Source organism: Pseudopipra pipra, chromosome 15 (assembly GCF_036250125.1).
Source record: "Pseudopipra pipra isolate bDixPip1 chromosome 15, bDixPip1.hap1, whole genome shotgun sequence".
NCBI lineage: Eukaryota > Metazoa > Chordata > Aves > Passeriformes > Pipridae > Pseudopipra > Pseudopipra pipra.
Window position 1 is genome coordinate 8556367 of NC_087563.1, and position 18743 is coordinate 8575109.

At 46.3% G+C, this 18743-nt stretch overlaps 1 protein-coding gene across 5 annotated transcripts in view; it reads right to left on the reverse strand.

The window, feature by feature from the left end:
* The window catches only part of HTR4 (5-hydroxytryptamine receptor 4), an 87658-nt gene that overhangs the window by 18517 nt on the left and 50398 nt on the right, over window positions 1-18743 (reverse strand). For 3 of the 5 annotated variants that reach the window (XR_010434509.1, XR_010434510.1, XM_064671708.1), the window contains exons 5-7: window positions 18442-18595; window positions 16395-16963; window positions 449-524 (exon numbers count right to left, since the gene is read on the reverse strand). Coding sequence is in view for 2 of the 5 variants with exons in the window: in XM_064671708.1 (XP_064527778.1) it covers window positions 464-524; window positions 16395-16963; window positions 18442-18595 (784 nt within the window). In the remaining 3 variants the exon portion in view is untranslated. The remainder of the gene's footprint in view (window positions 1-448; window positions 525-16394; window positions 16964-18441; window positions 18596-18743) is intronic. The other 2 variants (XR_010434511.1, XM_064671706.1) reach the window with 1 other exon arrangement.

Here is an 18743-nt window from a genome sequence, read left to right on the forward strand (position 1 = left end):
GGTCAGGTTGCTCCAAGCCCCGTCTAACCTGGCCTTGGACACATTCCAGGGAGGAGGCAGCCCCAGCTTCTCTGGGCAACCTGTGCCAGGGCCTCCCCACCCTCACAGGGAAGAATTTCTTCCTAATATCTAATCTAAACCTACTCTCTCTCTCTTGTTTTACTCTGTGTGGTGCCCACTGATGGGACCCTGCAGTGCTATACCATTTTCCTTGGAGTGAGAACAACCATCCTAGAACAACCATCCCCAAAAAGCAGCATCCCTGCTGTCCACAGCATCCTGCAGCCAGGAGCCAACCTTCCATGTCCTGGGGTGAAACATCCCCATTCAGCTGGGGCTTCTGCCTCTACCCCACAAATCTTCAGCTATAAATCAAATGAGGCTTCAAATTGCATTGCAGTAAATAGCGAACAGACACAGAGCTGCAGTAATAAAAGAAAGGACTTACAGAGCATGTTCATGGTTAGACAGGAGCTGGTCTGCTGCAGAAGAGCAGGAGGAGCTTGGAGACAGAGGAACAGCCACTTTTAGTGCAGAAAGGAGGAAAGACAGACACAGTGAGGTAGTTAAGGGGGGGGAAAGGAAAAAACACAGAGATGGTTAATCGGAAAATGCTTTGCCACTAGCCCAACATCAAACACTGAGCTGTTGTATTCCAATAGTGTCAGAACTACATCCCCAAACCTCCCACTAAAGAGGAAACCTGATTTCTAGAGGAGTGGTGGTAACTGTGTTAGAAGTGTATGAGGCATCAGGTGCAGTCCTTTTGGGAATCATTCTGCTTTTCAAGAATATCCCTTTCCTGTCTCACTGATATGGTTTTAGGCAGGAATGCTCAGTTAAGCCTATTTTCCACAACCTCTTCAGGATTGCTCTAGGAAGGGATTTGCTACCTAGATATTGCCTTCTTCCTGCTAATTTAATGAGTACCAACAAGCCCCTTTAGTCTGATTGAGGATCCTCTTTTGAGGAAGACACTTGTACCTCTTAAAGAAAAGTCCAGGGAGTAGCACCTGGGCCACTTAATTTCTAAATGTGATAACTGACATGTCACTGCTAAGAAAACTGATTTACAGAGGCAATGCAGAGCTGCTGTAGATCCCTGGCTGGTGATCTTCGAGCCTTTTGACAGCTCTAGTGTGCTGGAAATGTTAGTTTGGGTTTTTAAGTACAGAATGGGGAGCAATAGTTGAGCTCTCTGACTTTGTCAGACTGCAGTGCAGGAGTACAGCAGTTCCTATTTAATCTTTAGTAAAGTTGGAAATGTACCTGGCTGCAAGCCAGCACCTGGTATGAACTTTAAAAATATATCACTGTTGGCTGTGAACAAGGTGCTACTGGTCTCCCATCAACCCTCTGAAGTGTAACAGACAATTGCCAGTGCCTCTTAATGCACTGACCAGCCATAACCCCCTTCTTTGTCCTGACTTTTTTCCTGACCAGCCAACAAGAGCCTGATACAGTAAATGAAAAAGAAAATTTTCCGATGTGAAGGCCATTTTTCCTCTACTAAAAGCCACTGAATTGGCTGTGGAGACTGCAGAAGTGGTGTGATGTAGCATCATGGCAGTGACAACATAATTAATAGCTGAAAATTGGCCTGCTTGGGCATGAAAGCTTTGTAAGGCTAATTGAACCACATGGGCTGTCTCTGAGCTCGTGCAATCTCTGTCATAGCTGGACAAAAACTCTGGCAACAACAACTGAGAATTTGGATTGGTGAAGAAATCGAGTTTTAGGCATTTAAAAATTCATCTGAGTTAGACAACTTTCCATATGTCATGAGAGTATAAATTAGAACTGTCCTTTAATGTGCCTGATATTTCTGAGTGATATTCCACAGACCAGCCTCTGTCCAACCACCTCTTTGCTGCTTCCCAATACATTCATATATGTATTTTGTGGATTGTGAAAATCTAATTGCCTCCAAAATTCTCAGCACTGCAGGTGCTGCAGGTCTGCACTGGAAGCCAAGAGGAGGAGCACTGCTGAAAAATCAAAGCCCTTCTCTTGAATCAGCACCCTTCTCTGAGGTGCTCTGACATGTGTACATGTAAAACTCATGTGTATGTGTGTGTGTGTCTGTGTGTGCCCTGTGACTGCAAACAAGATGTGCCCATAAAGCAGGACAGAGGAGCAGGTAACTCCAGCAGAGCCTAGAAGCCTGTGCTGCTCAACTATTAATTATCTGACAATAAGGAGCCCAAGGTGAGCATAGACAATTTTACAGCCAAAACTTCCCAGGCAAACCCATGTGAACCCATGCATAGGGGAAATTAGTTTAGCCTACAGCTTATTTTAAGGGATGTTTATGGGCTTGTTTTAAAATTTATCAAGGACAAAGATTCTTTCAAAAACAGAAAAAGAAATGGTGTGTCACCGACGTGCATCATTTCCCTGAGTTCTTTGCGATTTTTTTTTATGAACTACTCTCTTGCATCCTGTTTTTATAGAATCACAGAATATCCTGAGCTGGAAGGGATGCAGAAGATCACTGAGTCCAACTCCTGGCCCTGCACAGGACACCCCAACAATCCCACCATGTGCCTGAGGGTGATGTCCAAACACTCCTTGAGCTCTCTCAGCCTTGGGGCCGTGCCCACTGCCCTGGGGAGCCTGTTCAGTGCCCAACCACCCTCTGGGGAAGAACATTTTCCTGATATCCAACCTAAACTTCCCCTGACAAGCTCCAGCCATTCCCTGGGGTCCTGTCACTGGTCACACTGAGCAGAGATAGGTGCCTGGTTTTCCTCCTCCCATATGGAGCTGAATGGGCTGTGCCTAATGAGGGAGCTCTGGGGATGCTGAGGTGCTGCAGAAGGTTCATCTCCTTGCTGGGGAGGTGGATGTGCCACTCCTGCTGGGATGAAGCCAAGTGAGTCTTCCCATACCCCCTGCTAAAGCACCGTGCTGCCAATGGTTCAGAATGGAGCTCTTTGAAGATCTCTTGGTAACACTTCTGGAAGTGTCATTCCTAATTGCTTTCTTGCCTATGAAGTAGTTGCTCTGTGCAGTTCTTGTCTCAAATGTTATATCAAAATGTTATAAAGTGCTTCCACTGTTAATAAATACTAACTACAGTGCTATAAAAACTTGTCAAAAAAGCACCACAGGGCATGAATCTCACTGAACACATGACATGTGCCTTTAATATATCAATGCAAACTGTGACTGTTTCTGTGCACTGCCAGGCAGATGACAGATCAATCAGTGATAAAATTACTCATACATACCATTAACATAAGACATGACCAGCTTCTTGATTTTTCTTTTCTTTGGTACTAGTACTTGAGTTTGCCTGTTTGGCTCCTCTCTGTTTCATGGAGCAACACTGCAGCCTTCCAAAATGACAAATCCATATTGTGTTTCCTTCAATTCTTTAACAAAAAAGCCCAAAACCATGACACTTAAACAGCTGTACCACAACTTTTCAGAGGTGGATTCACTTCAGCAGAGGAAAAAGTGCTGCCAGGATTCAGACCTTGGAAGACTTGGAGGCTAAAGAAATTGCTATACTTCCTTTTGAGAGAGGTAAAGATTTCAGAGCATTATAATGCTCCTGTGTGGATGTCAGATTATTTGGTGTGTGATAAATACCAAGGCAAAGCATAAAAAATGGGAGGTGGTGGAGTCACCATCCCTGGAGATGTTCAAGGAATGACTGGACGTGGCACTCAGTGCTCTGGTCTGGTTGACAAGGTGGGGATCTGTAGCAGGTTGAACTTGACAGTGGTCTTGGAGGTCTTTTCCAACCTAAGTGATTCTATGACAACAGAAGCACTTGAGAGATAAGGCTAAATGCTCTTTAGTACCTTGTGCCTCTTCAGTTATTGAAGTGCTGTGCTTTGATGGGCCTATGGAACAACACAAATCGACAGCCTAATTGACATCCCTTCTGCTAAGCCTGCAAGGATATCTCTGCAAAGTCTGTTCGTGACAAGTGACACTCACCAAGTGTCAGACAGAATCCACACACTTCCTTCAGGGACATGACTGACTCTGAAACTACTGGTTCAGTCACTGCTGAGAAAGGTGTAATAAAGCAAAGTGGTTATTTTTACTTCCATGAGTGAAAGCAGCATCAGAGAAAAGGCAGAATGCAGGATGGACATGGAACATTGCTGGCAATGTTCCTCCTTCCCAGCACAGTACTGTTGAAGCAAGGAAAAGTAATTTGGTCAAGCTGTATCCTAAGGAGTGCTCTGTTGTGCAAATCTCATTTCTAAGCCTGTGCCTCTATGTATCTGTATTTTCTGAAATCAAATTTAAAAGCAGTCCAGCAGAAGACCATGGAAGGAGTCCCTGGAGGGTTCCAAAATCTGGCTCCCTGAATTTTAAAACTGCTTTGTTGTGTGCCGGGTGATAGTAAGGCTGAAGTTGCCTGTCATGGCCAGAGAACAGACAGAGTAATGCAGAAGTAAGGCCTGGAAATCACCAGCTAATGCAGGAATAGCCTCACTCAGCCAGATGTAATGGGGGATGGAGCATTTGCAAGGCAGGATGTACTCCCAAAGGCGTCCCTAAAGCAACAGTGCATCTTTACTGTGTCTGTATCAATTCCCAGGTCAGGTCATCTCCTTAAGATGCACATATTTACTGAGCAGCAGATGTTTGCAAGGATAACCTTTGCTATGCCAAATAAATAAAACCGAAAACCTCAAAATGGCCAATTTTCTGTTTTGAAATGGGCAGTTTAAAATGAAAAGATGCTTAGAGCTGACTAAGGACTGAAATCCCAGATGGGTGAGCACTGCAGACACAGTCACAGCAGGGTTAGCAGGTACCTACATTTGCTGAAGCCCATGACCCCGGCAGGATGGCACCAGCAGCCACACAGCAATTGGAAATAAGGATCCAAAAAGTGGCAAATTGGTAAAAGACAATCAAATCGCAACAGATGTACTGAAAGTTCTTGACTCTTTCCTGGAAATCCCAAACAGCTGACCAAAATTTCTTGAGAAAAACTGTCTCTTCTCTGACACAGACACCCCAAAAGCCTTAGAAAAAAATTTAACTACTGCAATGGGGAAGCTTTTACACAGTGTGAGTTTACAGAGGAAGAGGTGGTGCATAAATGCTTAAATAAACTCTCCTACAGCAATCAGAAAGGAAGAGGGTTATTGAAAAAGGAAAAAGAACAAAGAAGTTAACCTAAAATTAAAATGCACTTAAACAATTAGCTCTGAGTTGGAGATGTCTGCTGCCACAACGAATAATAGAACATGACAATAATTGCTTAGGTTTATATAGCATTTCTGGCCTTAAGGCATGTGGAGCTCTCTGCAAATGCTGATTTGCATTGTCTGAAAACACTCTGACTGATAAAACATATTATCTCTGGAGAGGAGAAAAACAGCCCAACACATTCATCAAAGCTGTGCAAAGGTCAGCTGGAACAGAAGAGAAGTAGGTGGATAGCAAATTGCTATCCATAATAGAATTTATTCAGGTACCAAAATTAGTTTTAAACCCTATTCTCTATCTCTGGAATGAATGGAGAAAGTCCCAAAGGACTTGGAATCAGATTCTCTATGTTGACATGTATTCTGAGGGATGTGTGTATTTATCTAAATGCCATTGTTTCAGTTGCATTCCATTATTTACATGATATGTTTCCAACAGGTCTGGGCTTTGTCACATGACGGGGGAGATGTCAGGCATTCCAGCTGCAGGGAGCATGGCACTATGGCCAGCAGTGCTCTGCTCTGGCCAATGGACTCCTAATTACAGCTGGAAGGCAGAGAATCGACTCACTTCTTTGTCCATCTCATCACACCACTCCCAGCAGCAGCTATTGCAGCATGTCCCATATTCCCAACACAGGACACATTGAGAAGCTGAGCCAAATATCATTCCATGAGAGAGAATTAATTTTTCAGCAGACACTTTCCACTTTAGGTGTATGAACCTGAGTAAATATCTGGCATCATATCATTGATTCAGGAAGTTGGGATTAGATTAGCCAGTCCAATAAAGGTGCTCCATATCGATAAGGACTCGAGTGAAATCAGATTAGAGCTTTTCCCAACAGATAATGTCCTGCTTTTTCATCAAGGCCTCCAAAGCAATGAAAAATAGCATTCAGATCACTCTGTGCAGCACAGGAGTTGTTTGCTTTTACTGTCGGGAAACCTGGAAGGATGAAAAAGTACATGTGGAAACCAAACCCATCCTTACTGAATGAGACCCACGGGGCAGATGAATTCCCTGCTTTTGTCACACACTCCCTTTGCTGTTTCCCTGCACTACCTTTTGCAGGAATGAGGAAGGGAAACTTTGAGGAGAGCAGCAGATGCTGGAGCAGAGGGAAGCAGAAGGGCAGTAGGTGTCGAGGCATCACAGCAAGGGAGGTGTTTCTGAAGCCCTTGAGAGCACAGTGCGAGCTCTCCAGAGCTGCCTGTGGGAACCTTGCTCCTGTTCCAGGCCAGCACAGAGCTGGGGACATGCTGTTCTTTATGCAAAGCAGAGGGAAATAAGAAACAGTCGTGCATGTCAGAGACCGGAGAGGTTTAATTGGAAAAGACAACAATTAATGTAAGTTACTTAAAGTTTCCATTTGAATCAGAAAGACAGTGAAGTGAAGTGAAGTGAAACCCAACAATAATTGCACAGAGAAGGAATGTTGGCCTGCAGCAGGACTAGTCATCCCATCCTTGTGGTTTCTTCTCTCTGCTTTTTCTAACAGAATCCTTCCTTCCAGCATTATCCTCTGACAGCACGGGAGGGGCTACCAGGAGCTGGATCACCTCTAACTTCTGTAAACCAGATTGCTCTCCATTTTCTGTAAGGAGTAATACAAAGACTGAGCAGGACACAGGGTGGCATGGGCAGGCAGCTACTGGGGCAGTTGGACTGAGCCCAGCTTCCCTGGACAGCCCATGGAGCACAGAATCCCCACTGCTTCCTGCAGAAACGGCTTTTATGGAAGCCTCCAGAATTATACCACAAACAGAGGTATAATTTGGGGTATAATATAATACCCCAAACCAGGGGTCAGCCATTCCACAGGGAGAGAGAAACCACAGCAACTAACAGCAAAAGTAAATCTCAGACCAGAAAAAAACCCCTTGCTTTTGTTACCAAAGCACAAATCGTGCAATAAAAACTAGACAAAAATCAGTTGATATTTCAGTTGCTTCCGAGCTCAAGGTGCCCTTCAGTGCCTTGGCTTCCCTACCAGAAACAAACTGATGCAGAAGAGAAGTTCTGATCTTGAATCTTGTATTAGGCCAAATAACAAAAAGGGGTTTAGCTTAACTCTAATCTCTTTTTCCAATATACAGACATATTGAAAGAGATTATCTTACTAAAATTGAAGGAAACTCTGGCATTTTAAAACCCTAATCCCCTCTTTCCTTTGTAGCAGATAAGATAAATATCTTGATTTCACTCAGTACAATTACAAGAAGCTTTTCTCTTATCAGAAGTTCTCGGTTTCCTCCGGTGAGGCACCTTTTGAGCAGTGTACAAGGCTTCAGCAGTGTCCTGGTTATTGGCAGACAGGTTTTGGGTGAAGAAAGGTACCAGGCTCCTGTGACACAGGGTGCAGCACAGACACACAGCCCAGCAAGGTGCCAGCAATGCCTCACCATCTCAGGGAGCCAAAGGGATGCTGAGCAGGGCAGGGGAGCCAAGGTTACCCTGTGCCCTTTCTCCACTCTTCAACCTTTTTTTCAGAAGAATTTTGAAGTGTCAAAAGAAAAAACAAAAATTTAAAACTGTTCAGCTCCCAAATATAGCACAGATCCCTAGGAAAGAAAAAGCAGGGAAGGGGCAGGAGGAAGAACCTTACCCCAAACCTCACAGATGGCAGATAAGAGACAAATAATTAGTGTCTCGACTTCTACCCTGGGGATAATCCCACCTCAACAACGAGCCTACTGCATTTACAAATACAAAGAAAGGCTTCAGCAATACTTTCAGCAAACACCCACAATAAAAAAAAACCCAGTCCTCCCACACACGAGCTGGAGGTGCAGCATGTAGGAATGGTCGTGGTTGGTTCTGTGAGCACAGACAGGCTCTGCCTTCCCAGAGCCACAACAGGGGCAGAGCAGGGGCTGCATCTCAGGCAGCGAGAACAGCTTGGCAGCAGCTCCCCACTGCCATGTCTTGCCATCAGCTCCCACCCCCTCACAGCTTCTCTGCCTTCAATTCATAGTGTAAATCCTGCTTGTTATTTTCCAGACTCTGCCGGAGCCTCCCTTCTTTATAAGTCCTAAGAGGAGTGGCTGAGGGAGTTGGGGGGCTCAGCCTGGAGAAAAGGAGGCTCAGGGGGGACATTCTCACTCTCTACAACTCCCTGACAGGAGGGGGGAGCCAGGTGGGGGTCGAGCTCTGCTCCCAGGGAACAAGGGACAGGACAAAAGGAAACGGCCTCAAGCTGTGCCAGAGGAGGTTCAGGTTGGACATCAGGAGGAATTTGTTCACTGAAAATTGTTGTCAGGCATTGGAAGTGGCTGCCCAGGGAGGTTGTAGAGTCACCATCCCTGGAGGTGTTCAAGGAATGGCTGGACGTGGAAGGTGGGCACAGGAAATCAGGGAAGGGAAGGGAAAGGACCCTTCCTGCAGCTTCCCACCCACCCAGCTGGGGCTGCTCGGCTCTCTGCACATCCCCATGTGTGCTGCCAGGCTGCAAGTATGTCCTGACCATTGCTAGTGGATTCAGCCTCTGTGGGCACCACATCAGCTACCTGGAGGAGTTTCCTGTGCCACCAACTGCCACAGGGTGCCCTGTGCAGTCACATACTGGTAGGAGTCAGGAGACACAGAAGCACACACAGCTTTCTTTGGATGAGGGAGAGGGGAAAGGAAGAAGACAGCTGTGCAGAAGGGGATCATGTATCATCTTTTAGTTTGTAGGTTGGTTGATGCTGCACAGAAGAACACACAGCCAAGCCCTTTGCCCCACGAGCAACTGTTTTACTGTGATAACTTGAGCTGTTGTGGAACATCTACATTGCTGGACCCAAGGGCTCCTCTGCTCGTGGATCCTGCACAGCAGGTTGTATAATGTTCCCCTGCACTCCCTGACTCAGCCCATATCTTCTGTCTGAGCTATCATGTACCTACTGATATTTATAGCTCTCTGTGCCCTGCTTACAATCCCTCACAACTTCTAGTCACGGTGTTTGTGAATATTAGAAGGCTGTGACTGTGGAGAAGGCTGATGCCAAGTTGTAAAATTATGCCAGGGAAGTTGGAACATAAGTTTGATTGTAAATATTGGCAATGCTTCACAAAAAAATTACAAGAAAGCTCCGTCAAAAAAGGACAAAACTCTTTTTTCAGTTGTTCTTGAGTCTAATTATCTCCTATATTTTACAGAATCCCTTTTCAGGTTTGCAGCTAATGAAATTTAAGTGAAAACCAAATAATCTCCTGAATAAGGTTAACAATATTAGCATTTACAGACAGCAATCAGATCTCCTCCCAGCCTGCATTTGCCAGGTGAAACCAGACAGCTGTGCTGGGCCTGTGGTCCTGAGCTGCTTCTCCTGGCACAAGGAACTGATACTTGAACCAAAAACATGTCTTGCGCAGCCTCTTGTTTCACTGCCCAGAGGGCTCAGCCCTGGGGCCGTGGCAAAATGGGTGAAATAACACTGAAGTTCCCATTTTCAAATGCGCATAATTTGCTGTGTTTCTCAAGGTTTTGCTCAGAAACTGTCCAAAAAGAACTTAGTGGGCATGTGCTTTATCAGCACCTTCACAAAGGGGGGCCAGTTCTTGCCTATCAGTCCCATTAATAAGGTAGCTGCTGGAGAAAGGACATCACAGACCCTAAACCTTGGCAACCTGGACCTGCTCCAAGTCCCACAAGCAGAGTAAGTCCAAAATGCCTCCAAAAATGACCTGTGCAAATCCAGTGTGAACCACCAAGGGCTGAGGCAATGAAGGGAAGAGCAGACCAAGTCCAGATGATCTGTCTTGGGGCTAACGAACTTGTAGTAAAGAAGACATTAACATATATCAAAGCTCTGATCCATTTTGCAGGATCGTTATAATTCCCAGGCAGTTCCAGCCAGTCAGAAAGTTTAACCCTAATGGAATGGCTTTGTACTAAAGATCTTTGTAGCTTAGGGCAGTAGCATCCTGTCAATGAAATTCTTTTCTAAATGATACCTTAGTGATAAGAAAAAAAAATCATACAACATCTACAGTTTGTGTAAAGGAGGAAAACCCATTGGAAGTACATTTATCTGGCAATTATAGCTAAAGTAAAGAAACAAATTAAATTGAAGATGTGCATCCTTTGTGTTTAAAAATTGAGTCACAGTGAAGATTCACTTCCAATTTCAAATTTGGTCAAACCAAGCTCAAATAACATGTTTGTTATTGATGGGTTTTGTTCCCTTGCTGGGCATGTTTGTGAGTTTTGTACACCCAGGTGCCCACCTGCTGCTTCCCTATTTCTCCTTAAGAGCAAAACAAAACAAAAAAACCTTTCAGAAACTCTGGAAGAACCAATAAATATTGGATTTTACCCTTTCAACTAATTTGGAGGAGTCTCCAGGCAGCCTGGCAGAGTGAATGAGGAATGCAAACAATTGGCATGCACCTTCGCCAAAAAACATCTGTGCTGGGAGAGCTTGGGGCTTGTCAAACACCATGGGATGGCTCTGCCTCGGGAGACATGGAAGAGAGGCAGGAGAGCAGAGGACAGGCTGGTTTGGAGGGTCAGCTGGGCTGGGCTGGACTGCATTGGACTGGGCATGACTGGGCTGGGCTGGGCTTGGCTGGAGGGGAAAACCCCATCACTGGCACCACCCAAGGCTGTGGAGGAGAAAGAGGAGGACAAGTGGTTATTCTGCCTCAGGAAGCTCTGTGATCTCTGTCTTAGGGCCTAAAGAAGGACCACAGACAACAGGAACAGGAGGAGATATTTTACCTGAAAACCCAGATCCTGGAAATAGACTTGCTGGGTCCATCAGAAAGCAGCTCTGAGTAAACAACCTGTGTGTTTTCTGAGTTAAGCCACAACTGGAGCCCAAGAAATCCCACCATGGCAGGTGGGAAGGGATCACTGCTCCATCCCCAGGACCACCTCTGTGCACAGCTGTTGGGGAAGGGTGGTTGAGAGCCACAAATCACAAACCATTCTATGATCAGTTATCCTTTTGCTCCACAGCAGCTCTGACCTTCTCTTCCCTACAACCAGCATGGATTTATTTTTATTCACACAGATCTGTGTGGAGTTGCTAAATTTCTAAAAACCAGAGACCTGAGTTGCTGAGGGGCCTGTTACAACAGAGCAGGGAAACACCAGAGCTGGCTGAAGTTTGGGAGATTTACTGGCACAATTACTCCTGATCCCTATAGTGACCAATAACCCTGCACAGCAGTGCTCCAGCTGCACACCAGGATTTACTGCACACTTCTCCCAGGGTTTTTGCCCCTCCAGAGTGTTGACACGAGTGTGGGCCGAGGGGGTTATTTATCTGATTTTGTATTTATGCAGACAATGAACTTCCAGCCCCAAGGTGCATGTTTCTTTTTTTCCCAGCTTTGTTAGTTTGGGCTTTTTTAAGAGAAAAATCAGGATGTGTTTTACTTTGGAGAAATAAAATAGACATTTTGAGAAGACCTCTCTGTGAGGAAAATGAGTGGTAAATAAACCTCTCACTAGAGCTTTCCCTGAAGAGACTAATACAGTGCTCTGTGCTGAGCAGTGCAGTTCTGAGAGGAAATAGGGAACACACCAAAGTGACCTCCTTGACCCAAATGTTCCAGAGTTTGTCTACTCTGATCATTGCTCAAATACATTTCACCCAAAGTCATCCTCTTTGCTGCAGTAAAATTTCAAAACTTGTTTTATCCAAGAATTCAAGCAATGCTGACCTGGGTTCCCACCCACTCGTGCAGAACGGGGTTCAATGATTCATGAAGGCACGAGTTTGTTGGTTTGTGTTGAATAAATATCTACGCATGACAAATGATACACAAACAATCTGTTTAAAGGGCAAGACAACATTTTTCAGATGATTCTGGAATTTTTCTTTCAGTCTCATGGTGCACTGAACTCCTGAACACATGGTACAGCCATCCAGAAACTGCATCTATTGCAGTTCATTACTGTACTAATTTCTGCCATACATTAGCTGAGTGCTCATTGTAAATTCTCCTATTCACTCATTTTCCAGAATGATTCCCAAGTCTTTTCAGTGAACGATATTCCAAACCATAGGTTATTATAACTATGAATTGCAAATATTTAAAATGAATTATGCAATTTGTGCCGCAGCCAGAGAAATAAACCTTTGTGACATGTGAGTTGCAATCTCAGCCATTGAAAAATGAATTGGGCATGAATTTCAGATTGTACCCACCCCTGCAGATTTCAATTCAACATTTGCACGTGTCTTGCCTGAATTCTGATGGTACAGATCAGAGTTGAAATAGATGAGTATCCAGGGATAAAAATAGGGGTTCTGGCAATTCCTACACTTTCAGAAAGCAAACCTGGAAAACAGGCAAATCAAAATCTTCTGTTGAAGCTGAATATTTAGTTCTTGTACACTTTTCCACTGTACACACAGATACCGCTCTAACCAAGATCTGTCTCCTGACTGTTCGTGACATCCTTAAAACACATTTTGCACCATGTCTTGCCCTGTTCAAGGAATGGATGTCTCACACTAGCTGGTGGAGAGTTCAAGAACAACACGGGTGACTGACAGGAAATTCTTTCCCCATCTTCTTGTTCACAATTTAGGGATAAAGTGGGGTGGTTGCCATGGCATTAAGAAAGCTGTAATTACCCTCATATCATGGTCAAGCCACTGTGCAGTCTCTGCTCCTCAGCCCCATCACCACTGGGGCTGTGACTGGCCCCAGCTGTGCTGTAAAAAGTCTCTCCCTGCCTGGGTCACCCAGAACATCACAATCTTCACAGACTACTTAAAAATAAATTAAAACAAAAGAAGGAATGAGAACTGCTTCCCTAGTAGTCAAAATCTGTGTGTGTTCAGGGCGTCTGCCTCTTCTCACTGCTGTGTTTTATTGAGCTCTGCTCCTCCTTCCCCCCCCCCCCCCATTTCTAATACAAATGTGAAAAATCCCAAAATGGGAATGTCAGAAAATTTTGACACTAAAGTTATCAGAAGAAAAAAAGAGGAAAGACTTTCTCTGCCTGGAAGGCACTCCCAGGTCAGAGACATCCCAGAGCAAGAGCCTGAATTTTGACAGTGACAAACACACTCCTGCACTTGCAAACACACCAGTGAGGTGGGTGTGAGCAAGGACAGAATGGTGCAGAGCTGAAGGAAAGTTTAGATCCTCTCAAGATTGGAAGTGGAGTCAGAAATCCCAGACTTACAGTCAACCACTCCTGACTCCCTCTCAGGATAAATGGTTCATGTCAGCTTAATATAAATGGCAAATCTCTGTGGCTTTTGGGACAGGAACTCTGCCCACAAGGTCTGTCCTTCTTGGCACTGCACCCTCTGCCAGGGTACAAAAAGCAGCTGTAAAATCCCACTTGCACAACTTCCCAGTTGCAGAAGCTCTTGGTCGGGAAGAAACAACTTGAGGTTAGAAAAGAAGTGTGTGAGTCAGGTCCCCAGTGCAGCTCCTCAGTGGGGTTGGTAGGAAGCCAACCCATACAGGAAGGTTTCAATATTTCAGCTGCTGGGCACAAACCCCTTGTATTTCAAAGCTAGCAAAGAGATGTATGTTATGTCTTGAGAGAACCTGCCTTACTAAATTCCTCCACCATTTGTGCTGGATCCAACCTTTTTGGCATTTAAGAGAGAAACACTGAAGAAATAAAAATTTCTCAAGTGAGATTAACTATCCGCAGACTACAATTAGTTGGTTTGGCTTTAGTCCCCATACCTCCACCATTATCAGTGCAGAATCTGCACTGGGAAAAGAAACCACACTTTTCTCATCAGTTACAAAGCTGAGGAAAACAGAACATAATTGCTCTCTGAAGTGCTGATGTGCAGAGCTGCCTCCCTCCAGCACACGGAGGGAGGAGGGAGTGCAGCAGTGGGAACTGAGTGCCTTCTGCAGGGCTGGAGTGATATGGAAAGGCAGGACATAATCTAAGTCAAGCATGAGTATGTTGGAGAGAGTTGACACCCTCTTATCCGTAACGGGACTTTTAAAAGCTGCAAGTGGACAATGCCCTGTGTGGGTTTGGTTCTTACTGAGTCTTTGCAATGGGTGTCACACCTGGATTGGCAGGATTGTCTACACTTCCATGGATAAATTCTATGTGGGAATAAAGAGGTACAAGTGGGAGGGAGAAGCTGGAAAAGGGGAAAGCACACTGTCAGCTCCATAGTGGGATCCACTATTCCCTGCAGCACACCAGAGCCTCCCCAGCCGGCCAGGATGGCTGAGACCACTGGCACCCCTGGGTTTAGAGGAAACTCCTCACATTTGCTTTGGCCACCACAGGGACATCAATGTGTTTAAAAAGTTTCAAAATGAGGATTTTGTCAGCTTAGGAACACTCAGCAGAGAATGAAGGAAACCAGCAGCAGCTCAACCCTCCTGGAGGTGTTCAGAGACTGCTTGATCACTCTCTCTGGAGCCCAGCTCTCTGCTGGCCTGAGCTTTCCTGTTCCCGGGACAAAGGCAGGAAAATGAAGTCTCACAGAGAGGTAACAGTGCAAAAGCAATGAGACAACTTGGAGGCTTGAGGAGACACTGGCATTGCCATCTGCAACACTCAGATGTCAAACACCTGCACAGACCGAAGCAATTCAGCTTCTGGGCTGATGTGCTCCCTGCCCTCTACATCTCCAACCCTCACAGGAGAGAGGCTGCCTGCCCTCTCTCTGCCTTGTCTACTTAGCAAAAACCATCCTGTTGCTGTGTTTGCCATCCAAAAGAGACACCACTCTCTCCTTCTCTGTGCCTAAGCCACTGTGCTGGTCCCTGCATCCACTCGGTGCAGTCCTGAGAGCACAGAGCTACCCTGGTGAACCAGGGATGGGAGCAAGAGCTCTCTTCCCCTGCAGGGATGTGTTTTCAGCCTTCACACCTGGAGCTCCCCAGCCAGGGGGACCAGCTCACTCACTGTGGGATGGAGAGCTGTCCCCAACAAGGGCTGCTCTCTCACTCCTAACTGCAGCAGAGGAGCATCTGACAGAAATACAGGCTGAGCATGGCACAGTGCCACACATCCATCACTGACAGAGAGCTCTGGGACCATGGGATCATGGTCACCAAACAGTTTTTAATCAGCGGGAGATAAATACGTTGTAATGTCCTTCATGACTTAGAAAGCTTGAGAGGTCTGTCTCAAGGTTGTGACAAGCCCTGCCACATCCCCCATCCATTATATGGCTCAGGACTCTTTCTAAAACTTCAGAGATCACTGCAGAAGGGAGCTTGGGCAAACCAGCAGATCAGACCCAGCTGGGAAGTGCTCTGTGTCTGATTTAGTCTCCGGGAGGGTTCAGCTCTGAACACTAAGACAGTCACCAAGTCCTTATCTGGGTGTGAAGACTCAAGTACCCATCTACCAAAAGAACAAAATCTCCTCTAGACAGTGGTATAGAAACACCTCTGGTTCTATTCAGAGACTGCACTTTGTTCTGATATTACAGGAGTTAACTGTACTTCCCTCCCTTCCTCCTGTGCTCTGCCTCCCACCTCTGTGCTCGGTGGGAAGGCAGCAGTGTCCCATCCCAGAGTCCTCCAAGCCCCTCTGTACCCACCCAGTGCACAGCCCACACACTCTGCTCTTGGAGTGAACACACTGAGGTAATCAGAGAAGGGAGGGCATGTGAGGTGGGGGTTCACACTGGAACCCCAAACTGCCAACCCTCAGGATTGTGTACCATGGCCCACTCAAGGCACCCTGGGCTCCTGCAGGGCTGGGTGGGCTGGGGCTGAGCTACAGTAAAAGGCATTTTCCAAGCTGCTAAGACAAAGTGGTAACACCCCTCCTTGCATAGAGCCATGGAATGAATGGCTCACAGTCAGGGTGCTTGCAGAAGTTCATCCTTTGCCTTTTCTCAGTTCAGAGGACGCAGCAGTGGCTGGAGGGCCTACAAAGGCAGAACCTGAGAAGGGGCTATAGGAGGGTTGTGATCCCTTTCCTAGAGAAGATGAAGTAGGCAGCCTCCTCAGGGTGCTCCATGTAGGGTCAAGTTTTCCCCTCTGACAAAACAACACCACCAAAATGCACACACAACTCCTGCATTCTCCCAACTCTTTCCTGAGCCCACCCCTGGAGAAAGTGCACATGCCAGCACGTACCTGTTATCTACAAACCCAGATTGCCTGAGCACCCTAAGGATTTCTCCTGCCCCCTCCCTTTCTAAACATTTAATCGTTCAAGACCTTTCAAAGCAAAACCAATTCAGTACAAAAACCCTGGAAAAATCCTCTTTCTAGTGACTCCAGGCATCTTGCAGTGTCCAAAAAACACTCACCTTAGCACGTGCGTCGATCCATTTATCGTGGTGGTGGAACAGGGCACCGTCTGCCCCAGGATGGAAGGTCTTCGGTATCGCTCATCCCCACAGCACAGGATGATGAGGAAGGCACGTCTGAAAGACTTGTTCAGGAAGGCGTAGAGGAAAGGGTTCAACCCTGAATTGATATAGCCCAGCCACAGGAAAGCCGTCCACAGCTTCCCCGGCACCGTGTAGTTTATGAAAGGGTCCACTATGTTTGTGACAAAGAAGGGGGCCCAGCACAGGCAGAAGCACCCCATGATGATGCACAGGGTCTTGGCAGCTTTGGTCTCAGTCTTCATGCGGTGGGTGCTGTGCTGGTCCGGGGGGTGCTGCCGGTCGTCCGTGGGGGCCCCCGCGCGCTGCAGCACCTGGATCTGCCGGGCGTGCTCCCGCGCCGTGATGTAGATGCGGTAGTAGGCCAGCACCATCAGGAAGAAGGGGATGTAGAAGGCCACCACGGAGCAGGTAATGGCGTATGGCTTGTTGACCATGAATATGCAGTAGGTGGAGTTGGAAGCCTTGTTGAACTGTCTTTGCTGAATCTGGGGTGGCAGGAGGAAGGACAAGGAGAAGGAAGAAGGAAAGAAGTTAGAATCATGGAATCAGAGAATGGTTTGGGTTGGAAGGGACCTTATAGATCATCCAGTTCCAATCCCCCTGCCTTGGGGACACCTTCCACTAGACCAGGTTGCTCCAAGCCTCATCCAACCTGGCCTTGAACACTTCCAGGGATGGGGCAGCCACAGCTTCTCTGGGCAACCTGTCCCAGCTCTGTACCACCCTCCCAGCAGAGAATTTCTTCCTAACATCTAATCTAAACCCACTCTCTGTCAATTTGAAGCCATTTCCCCTTGTCCTGTCACTACATGCTCTTGTTTATTCTAACAAGAGAATAATCCTTTCTCCTCTTTACAACTATAATATCAAAATTATTTAATTGGGCGTGTAAGGAAGTTTACCTGAAGTAAACACCAGTTGGTGTTGGAACCCTGCACTCACTCTTAACATGCAGCTACTGATATCTGTGAACACCAGTAAGTTAGAAGGAAGGGCAGGGCTTGCACTGGCGTTCAGAAAAGCTGGTACAGACAGCTGGGTGTCTTTTCTGGAAAGGTGGGGTAAGATATCAGTGAACGAAATCAGATACCTAGCATGGCTTGTAAAATAAGCAAAATGCACCTCCCTTTCCTACCAGCTGCCCATCCTAAAGGTGCTTGATGGGAAGCAATTTTGGCTTTGGCACCTTGTGACAGCAGCTTGCACCTCTTATTCTCCATGAGCCAAAAAGTATTCATAGAACCTTGACTTGGCAGAGAAGGTGCCACATCTCTTTAAACAAGCTCTTCTAAATAAGGTGTTTTCACAGTTTACCATTTTTAATTCCTACAACTCTACATTGGAAGAAGAGCAGATGTGCAACTGAAATCCTTTCTCTGTAGGCAGGAACATGCAAGTGAGGCCAGAGTGCGGTGGGGAAAATTGACTCCTGCTGGAATTACTTACACAGGTCTTCTTACTTCATCTTCTTCCCCTGCTGAGGCTTACACCAAGACAGGGAATATTGGCAGGACTGGCCCAAAGCACTATCCCTTCTGGGGCAGTCTGGGATTCCTGGCTCTCCATACATCCCTTGCACATCAAGGAGGGACCCTTGGGCTGCGATGGCAGGGCCCAGAACTTCCTGAGAGCTGCAGAGGCCAGGGGGAACCAAGGACTCCTGAGGTGTTTGTCAGGAGCCAGCTGGGGCTTGGCGTGTTTTCAAGGGACTACTCACAGAACTGATTCGTAGAGGTGGGTAAAATCCTCTCCCAGAGTCACCACTGTCCCTGCGTCAGTCCTTTCAGACAGAGTCATTTCAACCCCCCTTAAAGGTATCCTCCAAAGGCACAACAGCCCCTCTGCATTGATAACAAGGTTTCTCCTCCAGCTTCCTTTTCCTTCCTTTCCCTGAATATTGCTTTTTAAAGACGAATACACAGTACCAAAGATATCTGAATGGTGTATCTCCTTAGCTACTCACCAGATCAATGATGCCAATGCTATTCCAGCCTTGCATGATAGGGAGGAAAGAAATAAATGTTGGGATTACCCAGCACCCTCCGAGCATTACAGCGATGCGTAGTGGGGTCATCTTGTTCCTGTACACCAGAGGCTGGCAGCAGATAGCATAGTACCTGCAAGGAGAAAAGGGAGAGAGCCACTGTCATCAAAAGAGCCTTCCAAGTCTTCTAAAAATAGAATTGTAAAGCCTTTTCTCCAGTTTCTTTCTCCTGCCTTTCAAAACAGAGGAAAAAAGGAGTCTATAGCCTATTTCTGTTGATT